At 60.4% G+C, this 21143-nt stretch overlaps 1 protein-coding gene across 3 annotated transcripts in view; it reads left to right on the forward strand.

Moving 5' to 3' along the window:
• GRM4 (glutamate metabotropic receptor 4) overlaps positions 1 to 21143 on the forward strand; it is a 117931-nt gene that overhangs the window by 95724 nt on the left and 1064 nt on the right. The window contains exons 7-11 of one of the 3 annotated variants that reach the window (XM_036115776.2): positions 3988 to 4188; positions 4394 to 4530; positions 7564 to 8499; positions 14841 to 14873; positions 14952 to 15087. In XM_036115776.2, the coding sequence (XP_035971669.2) occupies positions 3988 to 4188; positions 4394 to 4530; positions 7564 to 8499; positions 14841 to 14873; positions 14952 to 15087 (1443 nt within the window). Of the gene's footprint in view, positions 1 to 3987; positions 4189 to 4393; positions 4531 to 7563; positions 8500 to 14840; positions 15088 to 18468; positions 20779 to 21143 lie in introns of those variants that run through there. The other 2 variants (XM_036115775.2, XM_036115773.2) reach the window with 2 other exon arrangements.

Here is a 21143-nt window from a genome sequence, read left to right on the forward strand (position 1 = left end):
GAAGAGGGGGAGGGATGGTATGGGGTGGTGGAAACTCTTACGGAGCCAGAGAGATCCAGGTTCAAATCCCAGCTCTGCCACTTACCAGCCAGTCCCATCCCCAGGTATGTATGAGCAGGTGCTAGGTGACAGGATTCCTGGGAAATTCTGGGTACATCACTTGACCACTTGCAAACCTCAGTTACCTCCTCTGTGAGGGGGGCCAGTTCAGCCTACCTCCCAGAGCCTCGGAGAGGAGAAATGCCAGGCATGTGAAGGCTCTTGGTGAGCACCAGTCATGCTGTGGGGTTATTAGCTGAGGAGTCAGGAGGTGCGTGGAGAGCCATGCTGGTTATGGGCACAGCTTCAAACATTCAGGACGGAGCAGCTTGTCCTTGTTTAACTTGTATTTATGACTCCTGCTCCGTCCTCCCCACCCCGCCCACACCATGTGAACCACTTGGGCCCTGTCATTGTTGCCTCCTGAGGGGCTCAGGGAAGGGCCCTTGGGGCTTGGGTATCTGTGTGTAGAGGGCATGCTTGAGGCCTGGTGTCCCCTTGTAAATAAAGGTCCTTTGCAGGTCACCCCTCTGCACATTTTCTCATCTGTAATTGGGGCTGGACTTGAGACAAAAGTCAAGGATGTGAAGGTGTGTCGAGAAGTCTCTAGACGTCCATGGCTGGCACTGTGACAGCTCTGGGGTAGAGATTCTGGAGGGGCAGCGCTGATGGGCCGCTGACTGCCCACAGGACCCCAGAGCCCCTCTCGTGGGAGCTTCCCCGGGCAGATGTGGATTCTCCTGGTGAGGCTTGTCCTCACTCTGGCCTTGGGGCAGGTGGCTCGTGACCCCACTTGGTCCTGGACCTGAGTGGCCCGGGAATGGATACTTTAGCTGGACCCACTGAGGACGGACCCCTGGGGGAGGAGAGAGGAGAGGCTGAGGGCAGCTCAGGTGGGGACGTGCAGCCAGATGCCTCAGCCCAGTGTGTCCTTGGCTTTGGGAGGGAGCTGCCTGCTCTCTGCAGTGGCCTTAGCCTCCCCTCCGTCCTGGTTAATAATTCAGTCTCTGAATGGCAGTGCGGGGTTGTTGAGCGGTATTTTATGTTTTCCGTTCTTCAGGCTGAGGGGAGCAGGACTGGGGGGCTGGGTGGGGTCCAGGGCTGGGGCTGCAGCCTGCAACCTGCCCCAGCCCCCTCTGTTGCCCTCCCTTTGGGGACAGGGTTGTCCCTGGGCTTCTCTCCTGGGTCTCAGAACCTTGTTATCAGGAGCTCGGACAAGAGGGCAGGCTGGTGAAGCTGGAGAATTTGCCTTTCATGTTTATTCCCGTCTGTTTGTGCCTTGGCCTAGAAATGGTGTTGTTTTATTAGCAAGGCTCTGCTGGCCCAGGAGCTCCGAGGCAGGGCCGGACTTACACCTGTCTTGCTGTCAGGTGTTTGACCCACCTCTGTGGCACTTGGCAAAGCACCATGCGTCTCTTCAGGTCTTGTGACTATTAACCCACTAATCCTCGTTAGGGACCCTATCCTGAGCCCGTGAGGCAAGTACCATCATTATCCTCATTTTGTAGTTGAGGGAACTGAAGCCTGAGAGATGAAGTGACAGGTCCAAGGTCACCCAGATGAAGGGGTTGGTGGAGCTGGGGTTCCAGCCCAGACAGTCTGGACTTCGAGTCCAGGCCCCTGCAAATGCAGGGCAGTGACGGCGGATAGTGAGGACCTTTGCTGACCAGGAGAGAGCCAGGGAGACAGCTCCCAAGCCCGCCCTGCCTCCAGCCCCGAGGCCACACTGTAGGAGCTGTGGGCCTGTCTGGACTGAGCGGTGTCCCAGGGCCAATGGGGCATGTGCCCCAAACTGTCCAATCTGAGCAGTGGTGACTCTTGATCTCTGACCCCGAGGTTGGGGTACCTGGGGTCAGGTTCTACCCTCGGTGGCTGAGGCAGGCATATGAAATATGCCCCCGGCTCTGTGGGAGCTCCGGACAGGCAGTTGGCTCATCTGTAAAATGACAGAATTGCCGCAGATGACCCCTTTGGTCCTGCGATTTCTAGCACCGAGAGCCATGATTTCTGTCATCCACTCAGCAAGTGCTGAGTATCCACCCTGAGATAGGCTGAGAATGGGGTGGGGCCCTGGCCACCTGACGCAGCCATTCGAGGGGTGACAGCTGGACAGGCTGGTCATGTGGGGCAGCAAATGTTCTTGCCGGTGTGAGGGGATTAGATGGTGGAGAGACCCCAGGCACCGCGGTGTGTTTCCCTGTATATACATACCCTGTGTCTGCGTCTGAGGTATGCAAGCAGAGGGATGGACGTAGTGACCTCTGGAGTTCCCAGGGGAGCAGGGCCTGGCACTGACCCAGCCCAGCCTGGCCCCCACACAGTGGACATGGAAGGTTCTGGCTGTGGCCCATGGGGCTAGGCTGGGGTGCCGCCACTCCTGCTTCCCGCTGGGGAGTCTCCTCTGCAAGGTGTGGTGCTGGCCCCCTAGCAGGGAGGCAGTGGGTGTATGTGGTGGGGGTAGGGGGTTGATTTCTTTGTCCTGGTCTCCAGGGAGGAGGTTATAGGCTGTGATGGGGGCAGGGACTGCGGCCTCAGGAGGAGAAGCCCGGCTTCTCTAGCATTCTGCCCTTCCTCTCCCTACCTCCACTTTGCATCCTCCAGCCCCCTCCTGTCCCCTCCTCCTCTCCCCTCCCTGCTTTCCTGTCCCCCCCCCCCCGCCCCAATCCTGCTCTTAGACTCCCTCAGGCATAGAGTGGCACACAGGCTGGGAGCTGGAGTGCTGGGGTTCAGGGTCAGCACTTCATGGTTCTGGGACGTCACTGGGCTTTACTGTGCCTCAGTTTCATCTCTGATGGCGGCATAATCACTCACCTCATGGCACCCTGTTGGGAATTCAATGAGTTAATGTGCATAAAGGGCTTAGAACGATGCCTAGCATAGAGCAGGTGCTCACTAGACCTTAGCAGCCCTTATTCTTCATTATGATTGCTAGCCTGGACCCAGGCTCGGGTAGCACCTCCTCTTCCAGAAAGCCTTCCTGGCCTGCTCTGGCCCAGGGACCTCTGTTGCTGACCTCAGAATCCCCCCCATTCTGATCACTTAGCACAATAATAATGTGGATCAGTCACCTACTCGGTGCCAAGTGTTTTCCGTACCTCATCTCATTTAAGCCTCTGTGGGGCAGGATTATGATCGCTTTTTACTGAGAGGACACTGAAGCCTTAGGCAGCTGGGGAGCTTGGGCCCAGGGCCTAGGGGGTGAGGATGGGAGGCCAGAGCCCCAAGACCATGGCGCCCTAGGAAGCCACTGCTGTTTGCAGTGAGGTGGGGGTGGGAGTGGTTCCCCACTTGACAGAGCTCACTCAGCCTGGCTAATGGGGAAGGAGTGGGTGGGGATGATGGTGACTTCTGGTGTGTGGGGCAACTGGAAGCCACTGAGGGCACCAGGTGGCCTGGGTCCTAAACCCTGAGGGATCTGCAGCCAGGCTCTCACCCTCCCTGGGCCTCAGTTTCCCCATCCGTACCCTGTGGCAGGGGCAGCGTGCCCTGGCTGGTGTGGCTGCCCATCTGTGAGCTGCGGTAGGGTACCACTGCAAGATACAGCCCTTGTCCTGGCGATTTCCCAGCCCGTGTGAGGGCCAGCGGCTCCTGCGATCAGTCTAGGCCAGGCAGGGGGAAGGCAGGGAGGCTCCACAGCCACAGGGAGACCCCTTGGCCAGTTGCCTTCTGCGGGCGATCGTGACATGCAGGCCTGCCTGGCTGTTCTGGGCCTTAGGGCACAGGGTCTGGCCGTACAGTGGTGAGGGCAGTGGACCCTCCCTGTCACCTTTTGGGGTTGTCCCCCATAAGACCACTGCCTGGGTGATAGAGCAAGCACTGGGCCAGGAGCCAGGAGGCCTAGGTGTGCAGAGATGGGCTGTGCCACCTCTCTTGGCTCTGGTGCCCACCACGTGGTCTGTGAGGACGGTGAGCCTCATGGACGCCGCCACGCTGGGCGTTTCGTTGCAGACCGAGAACGCATCGGGCAGGACTCGGCATATGAGCAGGAGGGGAAGGTGCAGTTCGTGATTGATGCCGTGTACGCCATGGGCCACGCGCTGCACGCCATGCACCGTGACCTGTGTCCCGGCCGCGTGGGCCTCTGCCCGCGCATGGACCCCGTGGACGGCACCCAGCTGCTCAAGTACATCCGCAACGTCAACTTCTCAGGTGGCTGCCCTGGGCTGTGCACTGGAAGGGGTCCTGGGGTTCCTTGTGGGGGAGGAGGTGGGGGTCTCCTCAGGTATTGCCAGGGGGGTGGAACCATGCAGGGGCCTCCCCAGAGGTGTCTCTGCCCTGGGCTCCTGATCCTCCCTGCTCCTTGGTGAGAGCTCAGCAAAGATATGGAGTGTGTAACATTCACTGGCCCCCCCAGGCATCGCGGGGAACCCCGTGACCTTCAATGAGAACGGAGATGCCCCTGGCCGCTACGACATCTACCAGTACCAGTTGCGCAATGGCTCTGCTGAGTACAAGGTCATCGGCTCCTGGACGGACCACCTGCACCTCAGAGTAAGTGCGTGGCGGGAGGGCAGGGAGGGGCCCCGGGAGGGATGGACAGAGTCACTCGTGCCACCCAACCCCGGGGAGGGAAGAGCAAGGGGAAGCAGCCGCTGATTAGCCAGGACTAGCCCTGACTCCCCGTTTGCTGCTGCCAAGCCCGGGCTTTCTTCCGTGCCCCACTCCAGGCCTCGAAGGGCCCTGGGTGCCACCCCTGCCTGAAACAGTGGGACTTCTGCTGTAGGCCCTTTCCCTTGGCCTGGGGCCTTCCTGCCTGCCGCCTGCTGGCGCGGGGGGGGCTCTGGGTAATCCAGACAACTCACCCTGGAGGGAAGGGCTCAGCGGGTGCGGGGAAGCCAGGTGAGGAGGGGGAGGGCTGCATCAGGACAAAGGAGGACAGTGTCTCAAGGCAAAGGGCACAGTCAGGGGGGGTTTCCGGTGGGGGGTAGAAGGCTGTTTGAGAGTGTTTCCTAAAGCTGTCAAACTATACCTGGAAGGTCATCATTTTTCTGGGTATTTTGGGCAGCTGAGGGGGGGCGTCTTCTCCTGAATCTTCTTAGCCACATTTTTCCCAGCCCCTGATTGTGCCAGGGACGTGGCGGCTTTCCCTCCCTGGGCTCAGTGTACCTAGCCGTGACTAGAGCCATGTGTTTAGAGAGAAAGGACCTGTGGTTCATTCCCCGAGGAAATGCCAGTGGACGTGTCCCCTGCCTTGCAAGGTGAAGGGGTGAGCCGTGCTCGGGGTGGGCACGGTATGACAGCCGGATGGATGGACCAGTGGGACACAGGAGGCTCAGGCCCGTGTCTGGCCTCAGCTACCCCTGTTCCAGATCCTGGGAGAGTGGCATCATGTTCCTGCTGTCCCCTGTTGTAAGAATCTCTTCTGGCGACGAGCCCCTCGAGCTCCTCAAAGCTCTTCCTGCCCATGATCCCATTTAGCTCCGACAATCTTCTGAGTCAGGAGAAGTATCTCCACAAGCCCATCCTGAGGGGTGTTCCAGAGGCCACATGGCAGGGGGTGGGGGGGCAGAGCCCATTCCTATGGTGATGCTCCTTGGGTGGCTGAACGGAGACAGACAGAACAGAGCAGGTGGGAGCACTTGGCAAACGGGGCGATACCCCAAATGGAGGCATGTCTCTTTTGGGTGCAGTGGGAGGAGCAGTGGGGGGGCCAGGGATTCAGTTCACTACCAGCCGCAGCGGCTCATCCTTCCTGAGCGGCTGCTGTGTGCAGCGACTCTGGTAAGCAGGTGACCCTATTGTATGGACGGCAGCCCCGTGAGGCAGGCACTGTTCTGATCCCATTCTACAGCTCTGGTAAGTGAAGGCAGGGCCTCGGTGTGGGGTGGGCCGTGGCCTCCTCCCTGATGATACAAGGCCCCTCGGCCAGCGTGGCGTTGGGGCGGGGGGAAGGTTAGGGGGAAAAGGACTTCGACCATCAGAGCCTCCCCGCCTTCTCCTGAGGGCTCAGTTTGGGCTGTGCTGTGGGGGCCACAGAGCAGGCCAGCCTGGGGTGGGGGGCCCCTAGGAAGAGACTTCACCCTTCCCGCCACCGTCTTCCTCCAGGGTCTGACAGTGAGGTGGCCTCTCATGGCCGGTGCCTGGGCCTCACTACCTCTGTCATAGATTCCACAGAGAGTCCCGGGGTCCCCTGTGTGCCAGCCCCGTGCTGGGGGCTAGACACGCGGCAGGGAACATGCACAGAGCCCCTGCCCTCGTGGGGCTGACCTTCTGGGGAAATAGTCAGAATTTCCGTGGTGCCTTCCAAATGGAAGTCACACTAAGTAGCAAAGGGCCAAGTGGCCTCATATCTGCTGTCCTTGGATCGGGTGGGAAAACAAAGGCTCAGAGAGGTTGAGGTGTTCGCTGCAGGGCTCACAGCCAGCTAGCAGCACACCTGTGATCCCAGGATTTGCCCGCATCCAAGGCCGTCCACGGGAGCCAGAGTTTTCTGGAACAGCCACCATCGCCCTGTGTCCCTCTGTGGTCTCATAGCTCCGGCACATGGGGTTGTCCTGCCTCATTGTTCCTGCGGGGACAGTGGCCCCGGTTGTTGCTGTGCTCTTGGGCTCCTAGGGGACCACATGGCCCTGTCAAGCCCAGAGCCACAGGGCAAGCTCCTTCCCTGAGCTTTTCCTCCCGCCTCCCATGAGGCCATCTTTGGCCCCCCTCCTCTTTTCCTCAGCTCTGAAACCGTCCCCTTGCCCAGCTGGTTATTCCTTCTCCGGGCTCCAGGACCGGCACAGAGGAGCACCTTTCTGGCCAGGCCCGCTGCTCGCTAAGTGTCAAGTCCTCCTACGAGCCACTCTATTTGGAACAGATGCTTTGAATATGGCTCCCAAGTGTAGTCCAACTCCCTTTGCTCAGGGCCTGGGGCTCTTCTGGGCCTCTCTCTTACTTACCAGACTTTTCTGAAACACTGAACTCGGTAGGGTGTGCCAACATGGTTCCTTTGCTCACAGCGATTGTGTCTTCGGAGACACATAACGGCGACTAGCACTAATTTAGAGCAAGATGTAAAGAAACTCTAACCCCTGGGCACAGATTCCGTATCCTCTGCGCAAACTTCCGTTCACTGCTGTCTGCTGAGCGCAGCTTCCTGTGCCGCCCAGAGGAGGCCCCGTGGGCTGAGCCGTGGGGCAGCGCATCTCCCAGCAAGCACATAAGTCACCTGCGCGGTCTGGGTACAGCTCAGATCCTGAGACCGTAGGTCTGGGGTGGGCCCCAAGGTGGCACTTCCAACAAGCTCTTGGGTGATGCTGATGCTGGTCTGGGGTCAGGGCTCCTGAGTTCTCTCTCCTTCCCCGTGGGACTCCCGGTTCTCACTGCTGCGCTCTGGGCTCAGTGTCTCCATACGGTCCTTGAGGGTTTTGGATTTGCTCAGGATGCCTCATGGGGGTCAGCCGTGTCTGAATCATGCGGGTGGGCTTATTTAAATCCAGCTGTTGGGTCCAGTGGGTCATGGCTGGGGTGCCAGCCAGTGGGGTGGCCCAGGGCACCGGGTGGCATAGCCTGAGGCCAGCTCCCCTGTGCTGTCATTGCCAGATAGAGCGGATGCACTGGCCGGGGAGTGGGCAGCAGCTGCCCCGCTCCATCTGCAGCCTGCCCTGCCAGCCGGGCGAGCGGAAGAAGAGCGTGAAGGGCATGCCCTGCTGCTGGCACTGTGAGCCCTGCACGGGGTACCAGTATCAGGTGGACCGCTACACCTGTAAGACCTGCCCGTATGACATGCGGCCCACAGAGAACCGCACGGGCTGCCGGCCCATCCCCATCATCAAGCTGGAGTGGGACTCGCCCTGGGCTGTGCTGCCCCTCTTCCTGGCCGTGGTGGGCATTGCCGCCACGCTCTTCGTGGTGGTCACCTTCGTGCGCTACAACGACACGCCCATCGTCAAGGCCTCGGGCCGCGAGCTGAGCTACGTGCTGCTGGCCGGCATCTTCCTGTGCTACGCCACCACCTTCCTCATGATCGCCGAGCCCGACCTGGGGACCTGCTCTCTGCGCCGGATCTTCCTGGGGCTAGGCATGAGCATCAGCTACGCGGCCCTGCTCACCAAGACCAACCGCATCTACCGCATCTTCGAGCAAGGCAAGCGGTCGGTCAGTGCCCCGCGCTTCATCAGCCCTGCCTCGCAGCTGGCCATCACCTTCAGCCTCATCTCCCTGCAGCTGCTCGGCATCTGCGTGTGGTTTGTGGTGGACCCCTCCCACTCGGTGGTGGACTTCCAGGACCAGCGGACGCTCGACCCCCGCTTCGCCAGGGGCGTGCTCAAGTGTGACATCTCGGACCTGTCACTCATCTGCCTGCTGGGCTACAGCATGCTGCTCATGGTCACGTGCACCGTGTACGCCATCAAGACACGCGGTGTGCCCGAGACCTTCAACGAGGCCAAGCCCATTGGCTTCACCATGTACACCACCTGCATCGTCTGGCTCGCCTTCATCCCCATTTTCTTCGGCACTTCGCAGTCGGCAGACAAGGTGAGTGGTGGGGCTGGGGGCGGGGGGTGGGGTGGGGGAGTGAGGGCCCTGAGCTGGGGGTAGCCTTGGGGGCTCGCTGGCCTTTCCCCCTGCTCTAGAGATGTCTTCTTCCACACCTCACTGCCTCCTCTGTCTCCAGTCTGTTCTCCAGCTTCGGGGTTGTCCCTCCTCTCTCCCACCCATTCTCTTTTCCGGCTTCCCCTCCCCACCCCTCTCATCTCCCTCCTTCTGTCCTCCTTTTCTCTTTCCCTCCCTCTCTCCTCTCTGTCAGCCTTCACTCTCTTCTAGACTCTTCCCCACCTCTCTCCCTACCCAGCCCCATCTTCCCTGCCATCCACTCCCCCCTTCCTCATCCTCTCTCTGCCCCTCTCTCTGTCTTCGCAGGATCCCCATGGGTCCCTGGGTGGGGGATGGACTGCACTCACTCCTCTCCTCGTCCCCAAGCCTCCGAAGCCCGGGAGCCTGGGGTGTCAGCTGAGGGTCCTCTCCTCCAGCAGCCAGAGCTGCAGAGGGGCTGCCTCCTGCTGGCTCTGTCAGGCCATCCTGTGGGCCTGGACATAGCCCAGGGCCCCGTGCACTCTGCCCACATCCCAGCCCCAGCACTGCCTGGCTTCTGCAGGGTTTTATCTTGAAGGATTGAGGGTCACTGAAGCCAGAGGCTAGAGACTGGGGAGGGGGGGTTATGGGGACCAAGGACCCCAGCTCCTCGTCCGAGCTCCATATCTGGGATCCTGGGCAAACCAGCTGGCTTCTCTGCCTCAGTTTCTTCGTCAGCATATTGGGACCATGATCCTTCCCTTGCAGTCCTTAAGGTGTTATAACAATCACATGGCCTGATGGGTGTGGAAGCTGTTTACCCACTGCGGGGCAGCTGGGGCTGAGGAACGCAGAGGAGGGTGATGGCGACAGGGGTCAGAAAGACGGCAGGGCAGATGGTGGAGGACCCAGAGGCTGTGGGAAGGATGCTGGTTCTACCGTCAGCGAGAAGGGAGCCACTGCGGGGTTCTGAGCAGCGACGGACATGATGTAGTGCAGGTTTAGATGGAGCCCTCTGGCTGCTGGGTGGAGCCCTGAGGAAGGCGAGCCAGGAGCGGGATGGCCAATGTGGAGGTGACTGCAGCGAGCCCAACAAGGGGCTGCTGGGGCCAGGGGTGATGGGAAGCGGGGGCTCCTCGATGTGTCTGCAGGGGGCACGGGCCGGATTTGGGATGGATTGCATGTGGGGCAAGAAGTGCAGAGGAGAGTCAAGGATGACTCTGGTTTTTGGTGTGAGGATCGGAAGGAAGGAATGTCTGCACCCTAAGGTGGGGAAGACCACAGAGGAGCCAGTTTGGGGGCTGAGATGGAGCAGTCGTTTGGACGTGCTGAGTTCGGGCTGCCCATTAGAGGTCCGCGTGCTGCTGTTGAGCCGACAGCTGATTATACAGGGCTGGGGTTCAGGGCCGAGGGCCGGGCTGGAACTGGAGCTGGGGAAGTCGTCAGCCCATGGCTGGCATTTGAAGCCAGAGCCTGCCCAGGCGTGAGGTACTAGGGACGCCTGGCTTTGGGAGGCTGCCGCCAAAGCCACGATGGAGGGGGTGCTTGTCATGTGCTTGACACTCTGCCTACTGGCCGGCAGGCTCCACAGTAGCAGGGTAGGGTGGATAGCGCCATCCCCATTGACACATGAGGACACAGAGACACAGAGAGGCCAAGTGACTTGTTTGAGATCACACAGCCAGTAGGTGGCATGGCTGAACTTGACCCTGCTGTGCCTAACTCAGGAGCCCCCCACCCCAAGCCCGGTCCACACTGCCCCCCTGCAGCCCTGGGACACCTTCCTGCCCTGGGGCCTCCTTGGTAGGTGCCACCTCTGCTCCAACAGCTCCTCGACGGCAGGAGCTGTGCCCTCCATCCTGAAACCCTTGGCCTGGCCCAGGGAGGCCTGTGGCCTGCCTTCCAAAGGTGGCCTGTGGGCTGAGGGGCTCTGAGAAGCAAACCTTGGGGTTGGCAGTGAGTGCCCTGAGATCAGAGACCAGGTTTGGCTCCAGGTCACCCCACACACCTGAGCCAAAGCAGCTACCAGGCCCAGCTCTCACTGTGAGCCAGGTCTCCTGCCGCCCCCGGCCCTCCCTGCTGAGGACAGGCGCAGGCAGAAGCTCCATGCCCCGCAGTGCCCAGGGGGCCCACAGAGCCAGCAGTGGAAGCCACCCCCCACTCCAGGAAGCTGGCAGCTTGAGAAATTTCCTTCAGCAGCACCAGGAGGCTCCTTCCCCTGCCTCCTCAGGGAGTAAAGGTGCATGGCTTGAAGGCAGACAACATGGCGGCTGAGCCCCTCACTCTGCCTTCCCATTGTTTCCTCAGGGGGGGCCCTGCCCTCCCAGGGGGTGGGACCCTCCCCTGCCTCCGGCTGCTGAGGCCCCACCCTCCCACTCAGCCCCCCACATCTCTCCAGGCCATCCTGCCTGCCTCTGATTTCTCCCTTTTTAGGAGGCTCCCCTCAGTGTGGATGATGAAAAGGAGCCTCTGAAATGATCTCTCCTGAAGCCCAGAGAGGGGCAGAGACTTACTTGCCTGGGGTTCCACAGCAGGCTAGCCTCCCAGCCACAGGTGGTACTGAGACCCTGCTCTGCCCCTGATGGGGGTGGGGTGGGGACATGGGACATGCCCCTCCCCTCTGGGCTTCTGCACGAGGAGGAGGCGGGGGATGAGCTCTGAAGTCCCTGCTGGGTCAGCCTACCTGACTTCCTAGAGGCTCAGGCAGCCCAGGGGCTGAATCTGTGCCCGGTCCTGCCAGCACTAGGAACGCGCCTGGAGAGAGTGGGGTGGGGCTGTGGTGGGGAGTTGGTGTGGTCAGTGGCTGGGTGGTGTGTGGATCTGTGTGCAGGTGGGTGCGTGTGTGCACTCTGGGTGGGGATGGGCAGCTGTGTACGCTGAGAGCTTCATGGCTGCTGGTATGTGTGGGTGTGCAGAGGAGTTGTGTGTATGTGCAGATGTGTGCATGTGCGGTTGTATGTGCGTATTCAGGTATGTGTGCAGATGTGGGTGGATGCCTCTGTGTGTGTGCATGTGAGTGTACCCAGGTGCATGAGTGTGTGTGTGTGCGTGCACGCGTGCCCCCAGGTGTGAGTCTGAGTCGAGTATGAGTGTACAGCTGTGAGTTCAGGCGTGTGTGTGTGAATGCAGAGATGCATGTGTCTATGGGCGAGCATGTCTGTGGGCATGTGGGTGTGTCCAGGTGTGTGTGCACACGCGCTTGCAGGGGCTTGGCGGCACCCAGTTCCCCCCAGCGTGCAGGTGGCGGTGCGGAGTGAAGCTGTCTGTGCTGCCCGGGTGAGCAGGCGGATGGGTTTCCCCACGCTAGCCCGGATTTCCAGGGGTTATCACGGCCGCCGTGTGGCATTACTCTGAGCCATCTGGAGCGTGCTTTCTCTGCCGCGTGGCGTTCCCGCTCAGCTGCACTTGGGCAGGACCTAGCCACAGAGGCTGGCCAGGTGGTGGGTACGTTCATTTATCTGATTTGTACAGATTCCGAGCTTCTCAGTAGCCACGGGGCCCCTTGGACCCTCTGCCCACCAGACCTCGCACGGAAACAGGAAACTCCTCATCTCCCTCCACAGTGGCTCCTTTCTGCGCCCTTTGCCCCACCCACACCCATCAGCAGCTCTGACAATGTCTTCACTCTGGGGAGCAGTCACTTGTGAGGCTAAGGCAGGATTTCTTGCAGAGGACAGAGTGTAGCCAGGGCCTGACCAGAAAGGGGAGCAGGAGTTCAGGCACCTCCGTCTGGAAGATGGGTTGGCTGGAAAACAAGACGAAATCAGATCCTTGAGGTCGCCTCTCACCCACCCCGCCCCGTCTTTGAGACCTGCATCTGTGTCTGGGCCCCATCCCTGCGGAGGGTGGGGTGCCTGCTGGGTTCTACAGGTTCTAGAGGACCGCTGCTTCTTTGATAGAATCAGCATGCTACCACCTCCTGGTGACAGCGTGTGCCTTCACACAGGGGGCTCCGGGACAATGCCTGAGCGGGTGGGAGGGTGGGAATTCCAGACCCCAGAGCAAGGAGAGGGATTGGGGGTGTGCAGACCCACTTGTGCTTGCACAGGGCCAGCCACCTCCAGCCTGCGATGGCTAGAGGAGCCCCCAAGGCCCCTGCTGGAAGGGCAGGGCCCCAGTGGGTGGGGGTAGCTCTGCTTAGGTTTGATTGGTTTACACCCCATCTTGTATTTTGTTTGTGAAAAGGCTCCTAGGCTGAAAAGCAAAATAGAACACCAAGGATTGTACTCTTTTCCGTGCTCACGGCTGGCTCCATGGTTTTCAGGGCCTTGTGCAAAAAGAAAGTGAAGGCTCTTGTTCAAAAATGATTCAAGATTCAAGATGGTGGCAGCAGGGCATGAAAGCAAGCGTGTGTGCCCAGGGCTCTGCCTCTGCCTGTGTTAGTGGAGGGGCCTAGCATCCCACAGAGGGCCCGGGCAGAGTGGCATCTGGCCCCCAACACAGAGCTGTGTCCACCGCAGGGCTCACTCTGTCCAGAGAGGGGGCCTCTATCCCTGGTTCCACCGACTCTATATGGGCCCCACCCCCAATCAACAAGGTGGGAGCAGAGGGCCTAAGATGGATATCCGACTTAGAAACGTGGCGCTGATACCCAAGAACCCCCATTGTGAGAGGGGAGATGGCCCTTGCCCTCAGGAAGCCCCCAATCTAATGAACGAGATGTACTCTCACCCAGGGAGCTCCCAGTCCAGTGGTGAAGATCCAGAAAACAAGCCTCATCTTGATTAGCCCAAAACTTCATTATTTTCCCCAATGGTGTGGAACCTGTCCCCCCCACCCCCACCCCCATTAGCCCCATCTCAGGGGGTGGGAGAGGTAGCCAGCACCCTCCCACTGGCCAGTCATGCTGGGAAGCAGCACTGTTACACAAGAGAGTGTGGCTTGTGTGTGAGGACAGGGGATGACTGTGTCCAGAGGGCTGTGTGCTCCCTGGGGGCCAGGCTCTCATTTCCCTGGGCCTGTGACATTTTCTGAACAGTGACAAATGAAACTGCCTCTCCACGCTCCCAGGCCCCTTCCCCATAGTACTGTGCAAGCTCACAGAGCTTCACAGTCTGAGTTTGGCTGACCTCGTGGGTTGGGAGAGGTAGCAGCTATCATCCCATTGCACTGATGAGAAAACTGAGGGTCAGAGAGGGCTTGAGACTTGCTCAGGGTCACATCACTCTTTCCTTTCAGATCCTAGGGCTTCTCCAGCCTCTCTCTCAAGGGTAGCTGGAACGATAGCCTTCAGATCCAGGTCATGAAGCATTTCTGGAGAAGGGCAGGAGATGGGGTAGAGTATGAGAATGGGTGTCAGAGGGGGTCGGTTAGAGCTGGGGGTCAGGGAGAGCTTCCTGGAGGAGGTGGCACATCAGCCAGGCCCCAGGGGAGGGGGCCCAGGCCTAGACACGTCAGATTTGGGGGGTAGAGCATTTCCTGCCTTCCCCATGCCCAGACCTGGGGACTACAGCCTGGGCCTCCTCTGGCCCCACGCAGGCTGAGGGGGGCCGGAGGGACAGCGGAGGCCTGGAGAACTGGGAAGGACGGAGGAGGTGGGGAGGGGACCCCAGGGGGCAGTGGGAATTGTCAGGCCCTGCCTGGAAGGCCCCACTATTGAAGAATGGATTATCCGACACCCAGATTAATGGGCTTTCATTTTGCTAAACATCTGTCACCGTTAGTGCTGGCGAGCGAGCGTGAAATGAGCTTTGACCTTGCTGCCATCGCCATATCTCGCTGGGCACGGAGGCTCCCGTGCCAGTGGCCTGCTCTGCACACGGTGTCAGTGGGGGGCGCAGTCACTGGATGGGGGCCTGGTCAAGGGGCTGCGGCACGGCCGCTGGGAGTTACTCCAAGGCACCAACAGACGTTCATCTGACTCCCAGCCCTGTGCAGGGGGCTGCTCCTGGGAGGGTCAGCTGTGGTCCCCTGAGGTCCCTTCCTTAGGGGTGCTCCCCCCACATAGCATGTAGCAGTGGGGAACACTTCCGTGCACGTACCATGGGCTGGACATTGTACATACGATCACCATTTACCAAGGCATTTCATGCTCACAGCGGCCCTATGAGGTAGGTACTATAATAGCATGCCCACGTGGGGAAACCGAGGCACAGGGTGGGGCTTGTCCAAAGTCATACAGCTGGAAGTGGTGGAGTCAGGATTTGAATCCAGAGAGTCTGGTCTAAAGTCCCAGCTCGATACCACGACTCCCTTGAGCCCGAAGTCAGTGGGACACGGGGCAGGGCTCCTGGCGTCTGTCTCTGGGGTCGGGACCGTGAGGCCGGGGCAGAGCCCTCGCTGACGGCGCCCTGGCCCACCTGCAGCTGTACATCCAGACGACGACGCTGACGCTCTCGGTGAGTCTGAGCGCCTCGGTGTCCCTGGGGATGCTCTACATGCCCAAGGTCTACATCATCCTCTTCCACCCGGAGCAGAATGTGCCCAAGCGCAAGCGCAGCCTCAAAGCCGTCGTCACCGCCGCCACCATGTCCAACAAGTTCACGCAGAAGGGCAGCTTCCGGCCCAATGGTGAGGCCAAGTCTGAGCTCTGTGAGAACCTCGAGACCCCAGGTGAGTGCTCGGCCCCGCCCCTTTCCCCTGGGCCCCGCCCAGGCCCGCCTCCTTCTTGGAGAAGGCCGGGCCCCCCACCCGGGACCCTGGCCACGCCCCTCCCTGAGCCCGTCCTCTGGGGGTCCTGGGAGAACCCCGAGGCCGCGGGTGAGTGGGAGTTCCGGGAGAACCTTGAGACGCCAGGTTAGTGTCCCTCTGCCCCGCCCCATCCTGGTAACCAGGAGAGAACCTCAAGGTCCCACCCCACTAGCCTTAGCTGCACCCTTCCAGGGATCTCTGGCCACCAAGGGTGAGGCCATGGGGGGACCTGGATCATGTAGGGTGACGGGGGACTCTGGGATTTCTCTGCCCTGGCGCCCACATCTGGGCCTGTGCCCTTTCAGTCCCTCTGGGAGAAGGGGTTGTCGGAGGGCCCCTGCCTTCTGGCCCTTTAGTAACCTGGGCACAGAGGCTCTGCGGCCAGCCTGGCCACCGCCTACCAGGGCCCTGAGAGATGGGGACTCAGGAGATGGGTCCCCAGGATGGGTAAGGGAGGAAGTGGGTTGGACGGAGGAGGGCCTCCAGAGGCCTCAGTTCTCAGGTAGCTGGGTGTTCCCAAGGGATTGTCCAAGGAGACCTCTGCAGTAGAGGGTCATGCTCTGCGAGGGACCTCGGCATCTGAGGGGCAGGCCCAAGGTCCGCACCTGGGCAGGAATGTGCATGGGAGGGAGCGAGGCCGCCGTCTTTGCCAGCTCCTCTGGTCCCCCTGCAGCCAGCCCTCTGTGAGGAGAAGAGATGGAGAGGAGAGACGGGCCGGGCAAGCAAGGGACAGGTGGGGCCTTCGGGGCACCAGTCGTAGTGGTGACCATTTCTTGAGCCCTGATCGTGTGCCACATTGCTATGCGACCTTGAAAGGCAGGTTTTTATCATCTGTGTAATACAGATGAGGAAAGGGAGGCTTAGCAAGGTTAGGGACTCACCCGGGTCACACAGCCAGCAGGTGGCTGGGCTGGACTTGACCTCCACGGTGGTATCCCTACTGCTTCCTTGGAGAGACGGAGGCCTCTCTGGGCTGAGCCGTGGGGTCTCCTGCCTGTGGGGTGGGCCTCCGGGGGCCTCCCAGCTGCTCCGGTGGGGGGGAGAGATGGAGGGGTGGCTGTGGTCACCCCCGCCCCTCTGAGACCTTGGCTCCCTCCTTGGACATCGTGCAAGTGTCCAAATAGTTTAACTGGCAGCTTCTCCTGCCTCCCCTGCTCTCTGAAAGTCCTGGGGGCTCCCATTGGTGGGGAAGGAGAAGAGCCTCCCCCCGCCCCCCCCCCCCCCCGGGGAGACTGTCAGTCCCCATGGGACCTGGGAGTTAGCACTCAGCTTCTTCCCTCTCGTCCTGGGAGAAAGGCCAGAAATGGACATTGTTGATGGCAGCAGGAGGGATATGGGCTAGACTACAGGAGGGACTGGAGCACAGGTTCCAGAGAGGAGGCCCTTTGTCACCCACCAGGAGGTCAGGAGAGCGGGAGACCAAGTCTCCCTGGTGTGTTTCCGCTGGGGTAGCACCTCTCACAGGCTCCCCACCTCGTGGCCCTGGGGAAGCATCTTCCCTTCCTTTCTCAACATGGCTCCCATGTGTTGAGAGACTGCCATCTGTGGAAAGAAGGGAAGTCCCTTCCTACATCCAGACAGGATTTTTCACTCCCAAAGCCCTCTCCCTTGTTGAGTGATCTTCACAGCAGTCCTGTGAGGCCGGGGTAGGGCTAGAGGTTTGATTCCCGCTGAGGCCAGAGAGGGTGAGTGACTCTCCTGAGGTCACACAGCAAGGTGGTGGCTGGCTGGACCCACACAGTGTCTTTCCCTTGACCTCGACTTCACATGGCCTCCCCATCTCTGTGCAGAGCAGTGCAGGTGGTTTCTGACATGCCCCCTTCTTTGATGTGCTGAAGATAAGGTGTTGCCCCCCTCCCCCCATCTTCTGCCAGATGACCTCTGGTTCCAATCCTGCTCCTCCTCCCAGAGCTTCCCTGGACCTACAGCCCTGGGACTCCCTTCAGGCCCCCCACCTGGGCCCTCCACTCTGAGATGGGAAGGGGCATTGTCCTCCCAGGACTCCCCACCTCTGGCCTTTTGTGTCTAGATGGGCAGAAACCCCAAATGCAGCCCCTCACCAGACCCTTCTGTCCTGAGCAGGGGCCCCTCGCTGCTCCCCACCCACACTCCTGCCTGCCGTTTTCCTCCTTCCCATGGAGATTTACCCGTCCCGGGTTCCACCCTCTGTGCCTTACTCTGCTGGTGCAGGAGCAGGTGTGTCCAGTGAGCTCTGCTCCAGGGCTCAGCCAAGTGGGGCATTAGCCCTCCAGGGACCATGGGCGTCTAACTGGAGATAACGCCCTGACTCCAAAGGGCGACCATCATGGTGATGTCACTGGCCAGAGGGAGCCAGAGGGCAGGGCCTTCCCGGACACCTCTGATGGCTCCTCACTGACATGGCTTCTTCTGCCTCTGTTGAGGTTGGTCCCATGGGGACAGGGTAGAATTACCACCCCTTCCCACCCCACCCCTCCACCAGACAAGGAGCTGAACGGAGGCCCGGGGAAAGGAGACACAGTGTTCCCAGCCCCGCTTCCTGCAAGGGAAGGATGAGAGCTGTTTGCCCCCCTACCCTGCTGTGGGAGCCAGAGACCAGGGCCCTGCGCCCCCACTGTCCCTTAGCTCGGTGACAGCAGGAGATGTGGAGGCGCCGGGTGGGAGCCAGGTGATTAATTCTGGGGATGCCAGACTGAGGGGGTGTGAGCAGGAAGAGTGGGGAGATGTCACTCCTGTGGAGCAGGGACATTTTTCACTCTGTCACTGGCAGGTCACATATCTTTACACAAACAACAGAATAAATAATTCAGGGGCCCGATTGTGGGCAGACTGGGCACAGAGACCCAGGGCAGCAAATGGGGGCTGTCAGCTCGTGCTTGCCACCGCCCGGCTAATTGTTATCTGAGGCAGCAGGGACTAAAAACCAGCAAGGGCCTATCACCGGCAAGGGATGGGTTCGGGGCCCTTGGCTCATACCCTCCATCCCTCCCTTCGGGCTGAGGATGCCCCTGGAGCGTCACTCTCCCCACCCTGTCCTAATTGCTATAGTATTTCAGCCTTGCCCCTTTGCCCACCTCTTCGCAGGGCTTAAAGAGTATTTCCTTCCACCCTGTGGCTGAGAGCCACCCATTTTACAGATGAGGGAATCGAGGCTCTGAGAGGTTCAATTTGTCGGAAGGGCTTCTTGGCAGGTGCTAAGATCCCCTGTACTGGGGAGGGTAGGACTGGACCTGAAGTCTCCTGACTCCTGGCCACAGTGTTTCCTTTTGAGCCTCACCATTAGCTCCCGGGGGCCCGGGCAGACTCACTGCTCCCATTTTCCAGATGGTGAGACCGAAGCTCCGCTGAAGGACTCTGGGGCCCCTGGCTTGTAGCTGAGGGCCGAATGCGCTTCCAGGTTCTGGAACCCAAGGATTGGATTTTCTATTGGAGACAGCTCTGGTCTTAGAGGGACGGCAGGGCCCAACTGTCCCTCACCTCCCCACCACTTGCCCGCCTCCCGCCGCCTTGGTGCCCCTGGCCCAGGTGCCCGTTTCCCTACAGCTGGTGAAGGTTTGGCTGTTCCTGCTGCAGTTTTCCTTCACCTCTGAGCCACGGCTGCTGATGGGTTTATAGGTTTGGAAACTCAATTTTATCAGTTCACCCAGGGGGTGATGGAGCCCTGGGGAACTGATTCTCACCGGCCTGGCCTGCAGCTCGTGATTCACAGAGCCGGCTGCCACCTCTTTTTCTGACCGTGCGGGAGAGAGCGGGGTGGAGACGTGGGGCTGGGGGAGCCCCTCAGGGAAAGAAGTCTGGGCCAAAGGGCCACCGCTCTCATGCCCCAGGTGGGGAAACGGAGGCCTAGCAGGGAGTGGGGAGCTGCCAGAGGTCACAGAGGGAGGGAGTTAGAGGCTCCTGTCCCCAGAGCGCTCATCTGCGTACCCTCCCACCTCCCTTTCAGCACCTCTGCCTTCGTGGCCCAGCTCCTTTGCCCAAGTGTGCCCAGCCCAGGCCCCTCTGGGGTGCTGCCCCCTCAAAATAGCCCTGTCCACGGCCCTTCTTCCCTCGTCAGTCGGCACGCTGGAGGCACATGGGTCATTTTAGAAACGAAGCTGGCAAGCCTTGGCACGCCGTAAGCCTCCTCCTGAAGTCAGGGCCCCGTTTCCTCCCATTGTACCTGTCCAGGTGCCACCTAAGACTTGCCACTTCCAGGCTATGGCCCAGCCAAGTGACTGTTCATGTTGTGCTTGAGTATTTCCGCTGACAGGGAGCTGAATTACCACATAAGCCCCCCGCTGCACTCAGGAGAAAGTTCTTCCTTTAGCTCCCCTGCACTCCACCCCTCATGCCGCCCCGCTGGTCCTACGGGGAACCCCTCTGCTCACCCCACCCCCCACAAGTTTGCTTCTGGCCACACTTGATGGACCATCTGGGAGGGGGACCTAGCAATCCTGCCTATGTCGGTGGGCTTCCAGCTACACTGATGTGGTGGGTGGGCAGGATGGGGGACCCGGGTTTCTTCCCTCTTGCCCCATCAGCTCCCAGAGGGTTGTGCTGAGGCTGGTCGCTCTCAGTGTCTGTTCTGTCCACGGAAGGCAGAAGAGGGGAAGTATGGGAGCAGCAGTTTTAATCAAATGACATGCAAGCGGCACACAGCCCTTCCACTCACATGTCATTAGCAGGAATGTCATTGAGCAGAGAGTGTGGGAAATGTGGTCTTAACTCGGCAGTCATGGGCACAGGGTAAAGAGGATCGGAGGGCCAGCGTGTAGCCCGCCACACTGCTCCCCCTCCATGTCCTTCACTCTGGGCCGGCCACCCTGGCCGAGCCTGGCAGAGGCACCCCTTTTCTGGGGGACAGGCCCCTGATGGAGTGTCAGGGCAGCTGTGCGCACAAGGGCACCGTGACCGTGTCCCACCCGGCTGCCTCTGCGCGCCAGCACTCAGCTCCCACCCCAGGCAGCAATTCGGACCTTCATTACTCTCCACTGAGCAGTCCCAGGCTGTGGAGGGAGACCCTGGACCCAGACAGGACAAAACCAAGGGCCTGGCCGAGCTCCTCACCCCTGTGGCCTCAGGGCCTCATTTGTCACAGGAGGGTGGCCCTTATCTGGCCTTGTCACTAGGCTGCCTTGAGGCCTAAACCCCAGCCCAGCAGAGGTGGGGGAGGCTCCTGCTGCCCGGAAGAGCTTGTCACCCAGCTGTGTGTGTGTGGGGGGAGGGCCCCAGGGGGCTGAGATCGGGAAATGGGGGGTACCCAGACATGCAGCCCTGGTCCTGGTGGTGGCTGAGCGAGGGCCGGAGTGATGGGTGCAGATAGGGGAGACTCAAGGCTGAAGTGAGACACAGACACCCAGAAATGGGAAGGGGAGCCACACTGAGGCCTGATGGGACCTCCTTCCACCTTCCTTGGGTGAGGGACGGGGGCCGAGTTACTCAGAAGGGCCAACTGGTCAGCTAGTCAGTGTCCAGCCTCGCAAGGCCCTGCCGCTGGTTCCATCATTTATTCCCTCCGTCCCAACCCGCCACTCCCATCCCCTAGGCTGCCAGGCTATGTTTAATGTCTGTTCTTTGCATGTGCTCTTCCAGATGTGTGCTGTGGACCTGAAACACTTCTGTTGATAATACTTTAAGGCTATATATAATTATATCACAAATAAAAATGATTCTCCTCAAGTGTGGTGGAGTTAGGAGGTGGTGGGGGCTTCGTCGGGGGCGGGGTTTTGGGGGACCCTCCCCGAGCGGTGGGGTTGGGAGGGAGTGCCCCTCAAAGGAGGGGTCCTAATTAAAGTGACAGAGTGAAGAGGGCAGGGCACTCCAGGGAAGCAGCCTAGCCCCAGCAAAGGTGTGGAGGTGGGAAGGATGTTCAGACGCTGGGTGAGTCCAGGGAGTGGGGGCACTTGGTGCCGGGGGTGGGGGATGCGGCGCTAGTTGGTGGGTGAGGAGATGCAGGGTAGGGGAAGGGAGGGTGGGGGAGCAAGGGGCTGGGTGGGGTGAGGCCACCATGCAGTTCGCGG

The sequence above is a fragment of the Halichoerus grypus genome, chromosome 9 (genome assembly GCF_964656455.1).
Source record: "Halichoerus grypus chromosome 9, mHalGry1.hap1.1, whole genome shotgun sequence".
NCBI classification, from domain to species: Eukaryota; Metazoa; Chordata; class Mammalia; order Carnivora; family Phocidae; genus Halichoerus; species Halichoerus grypus.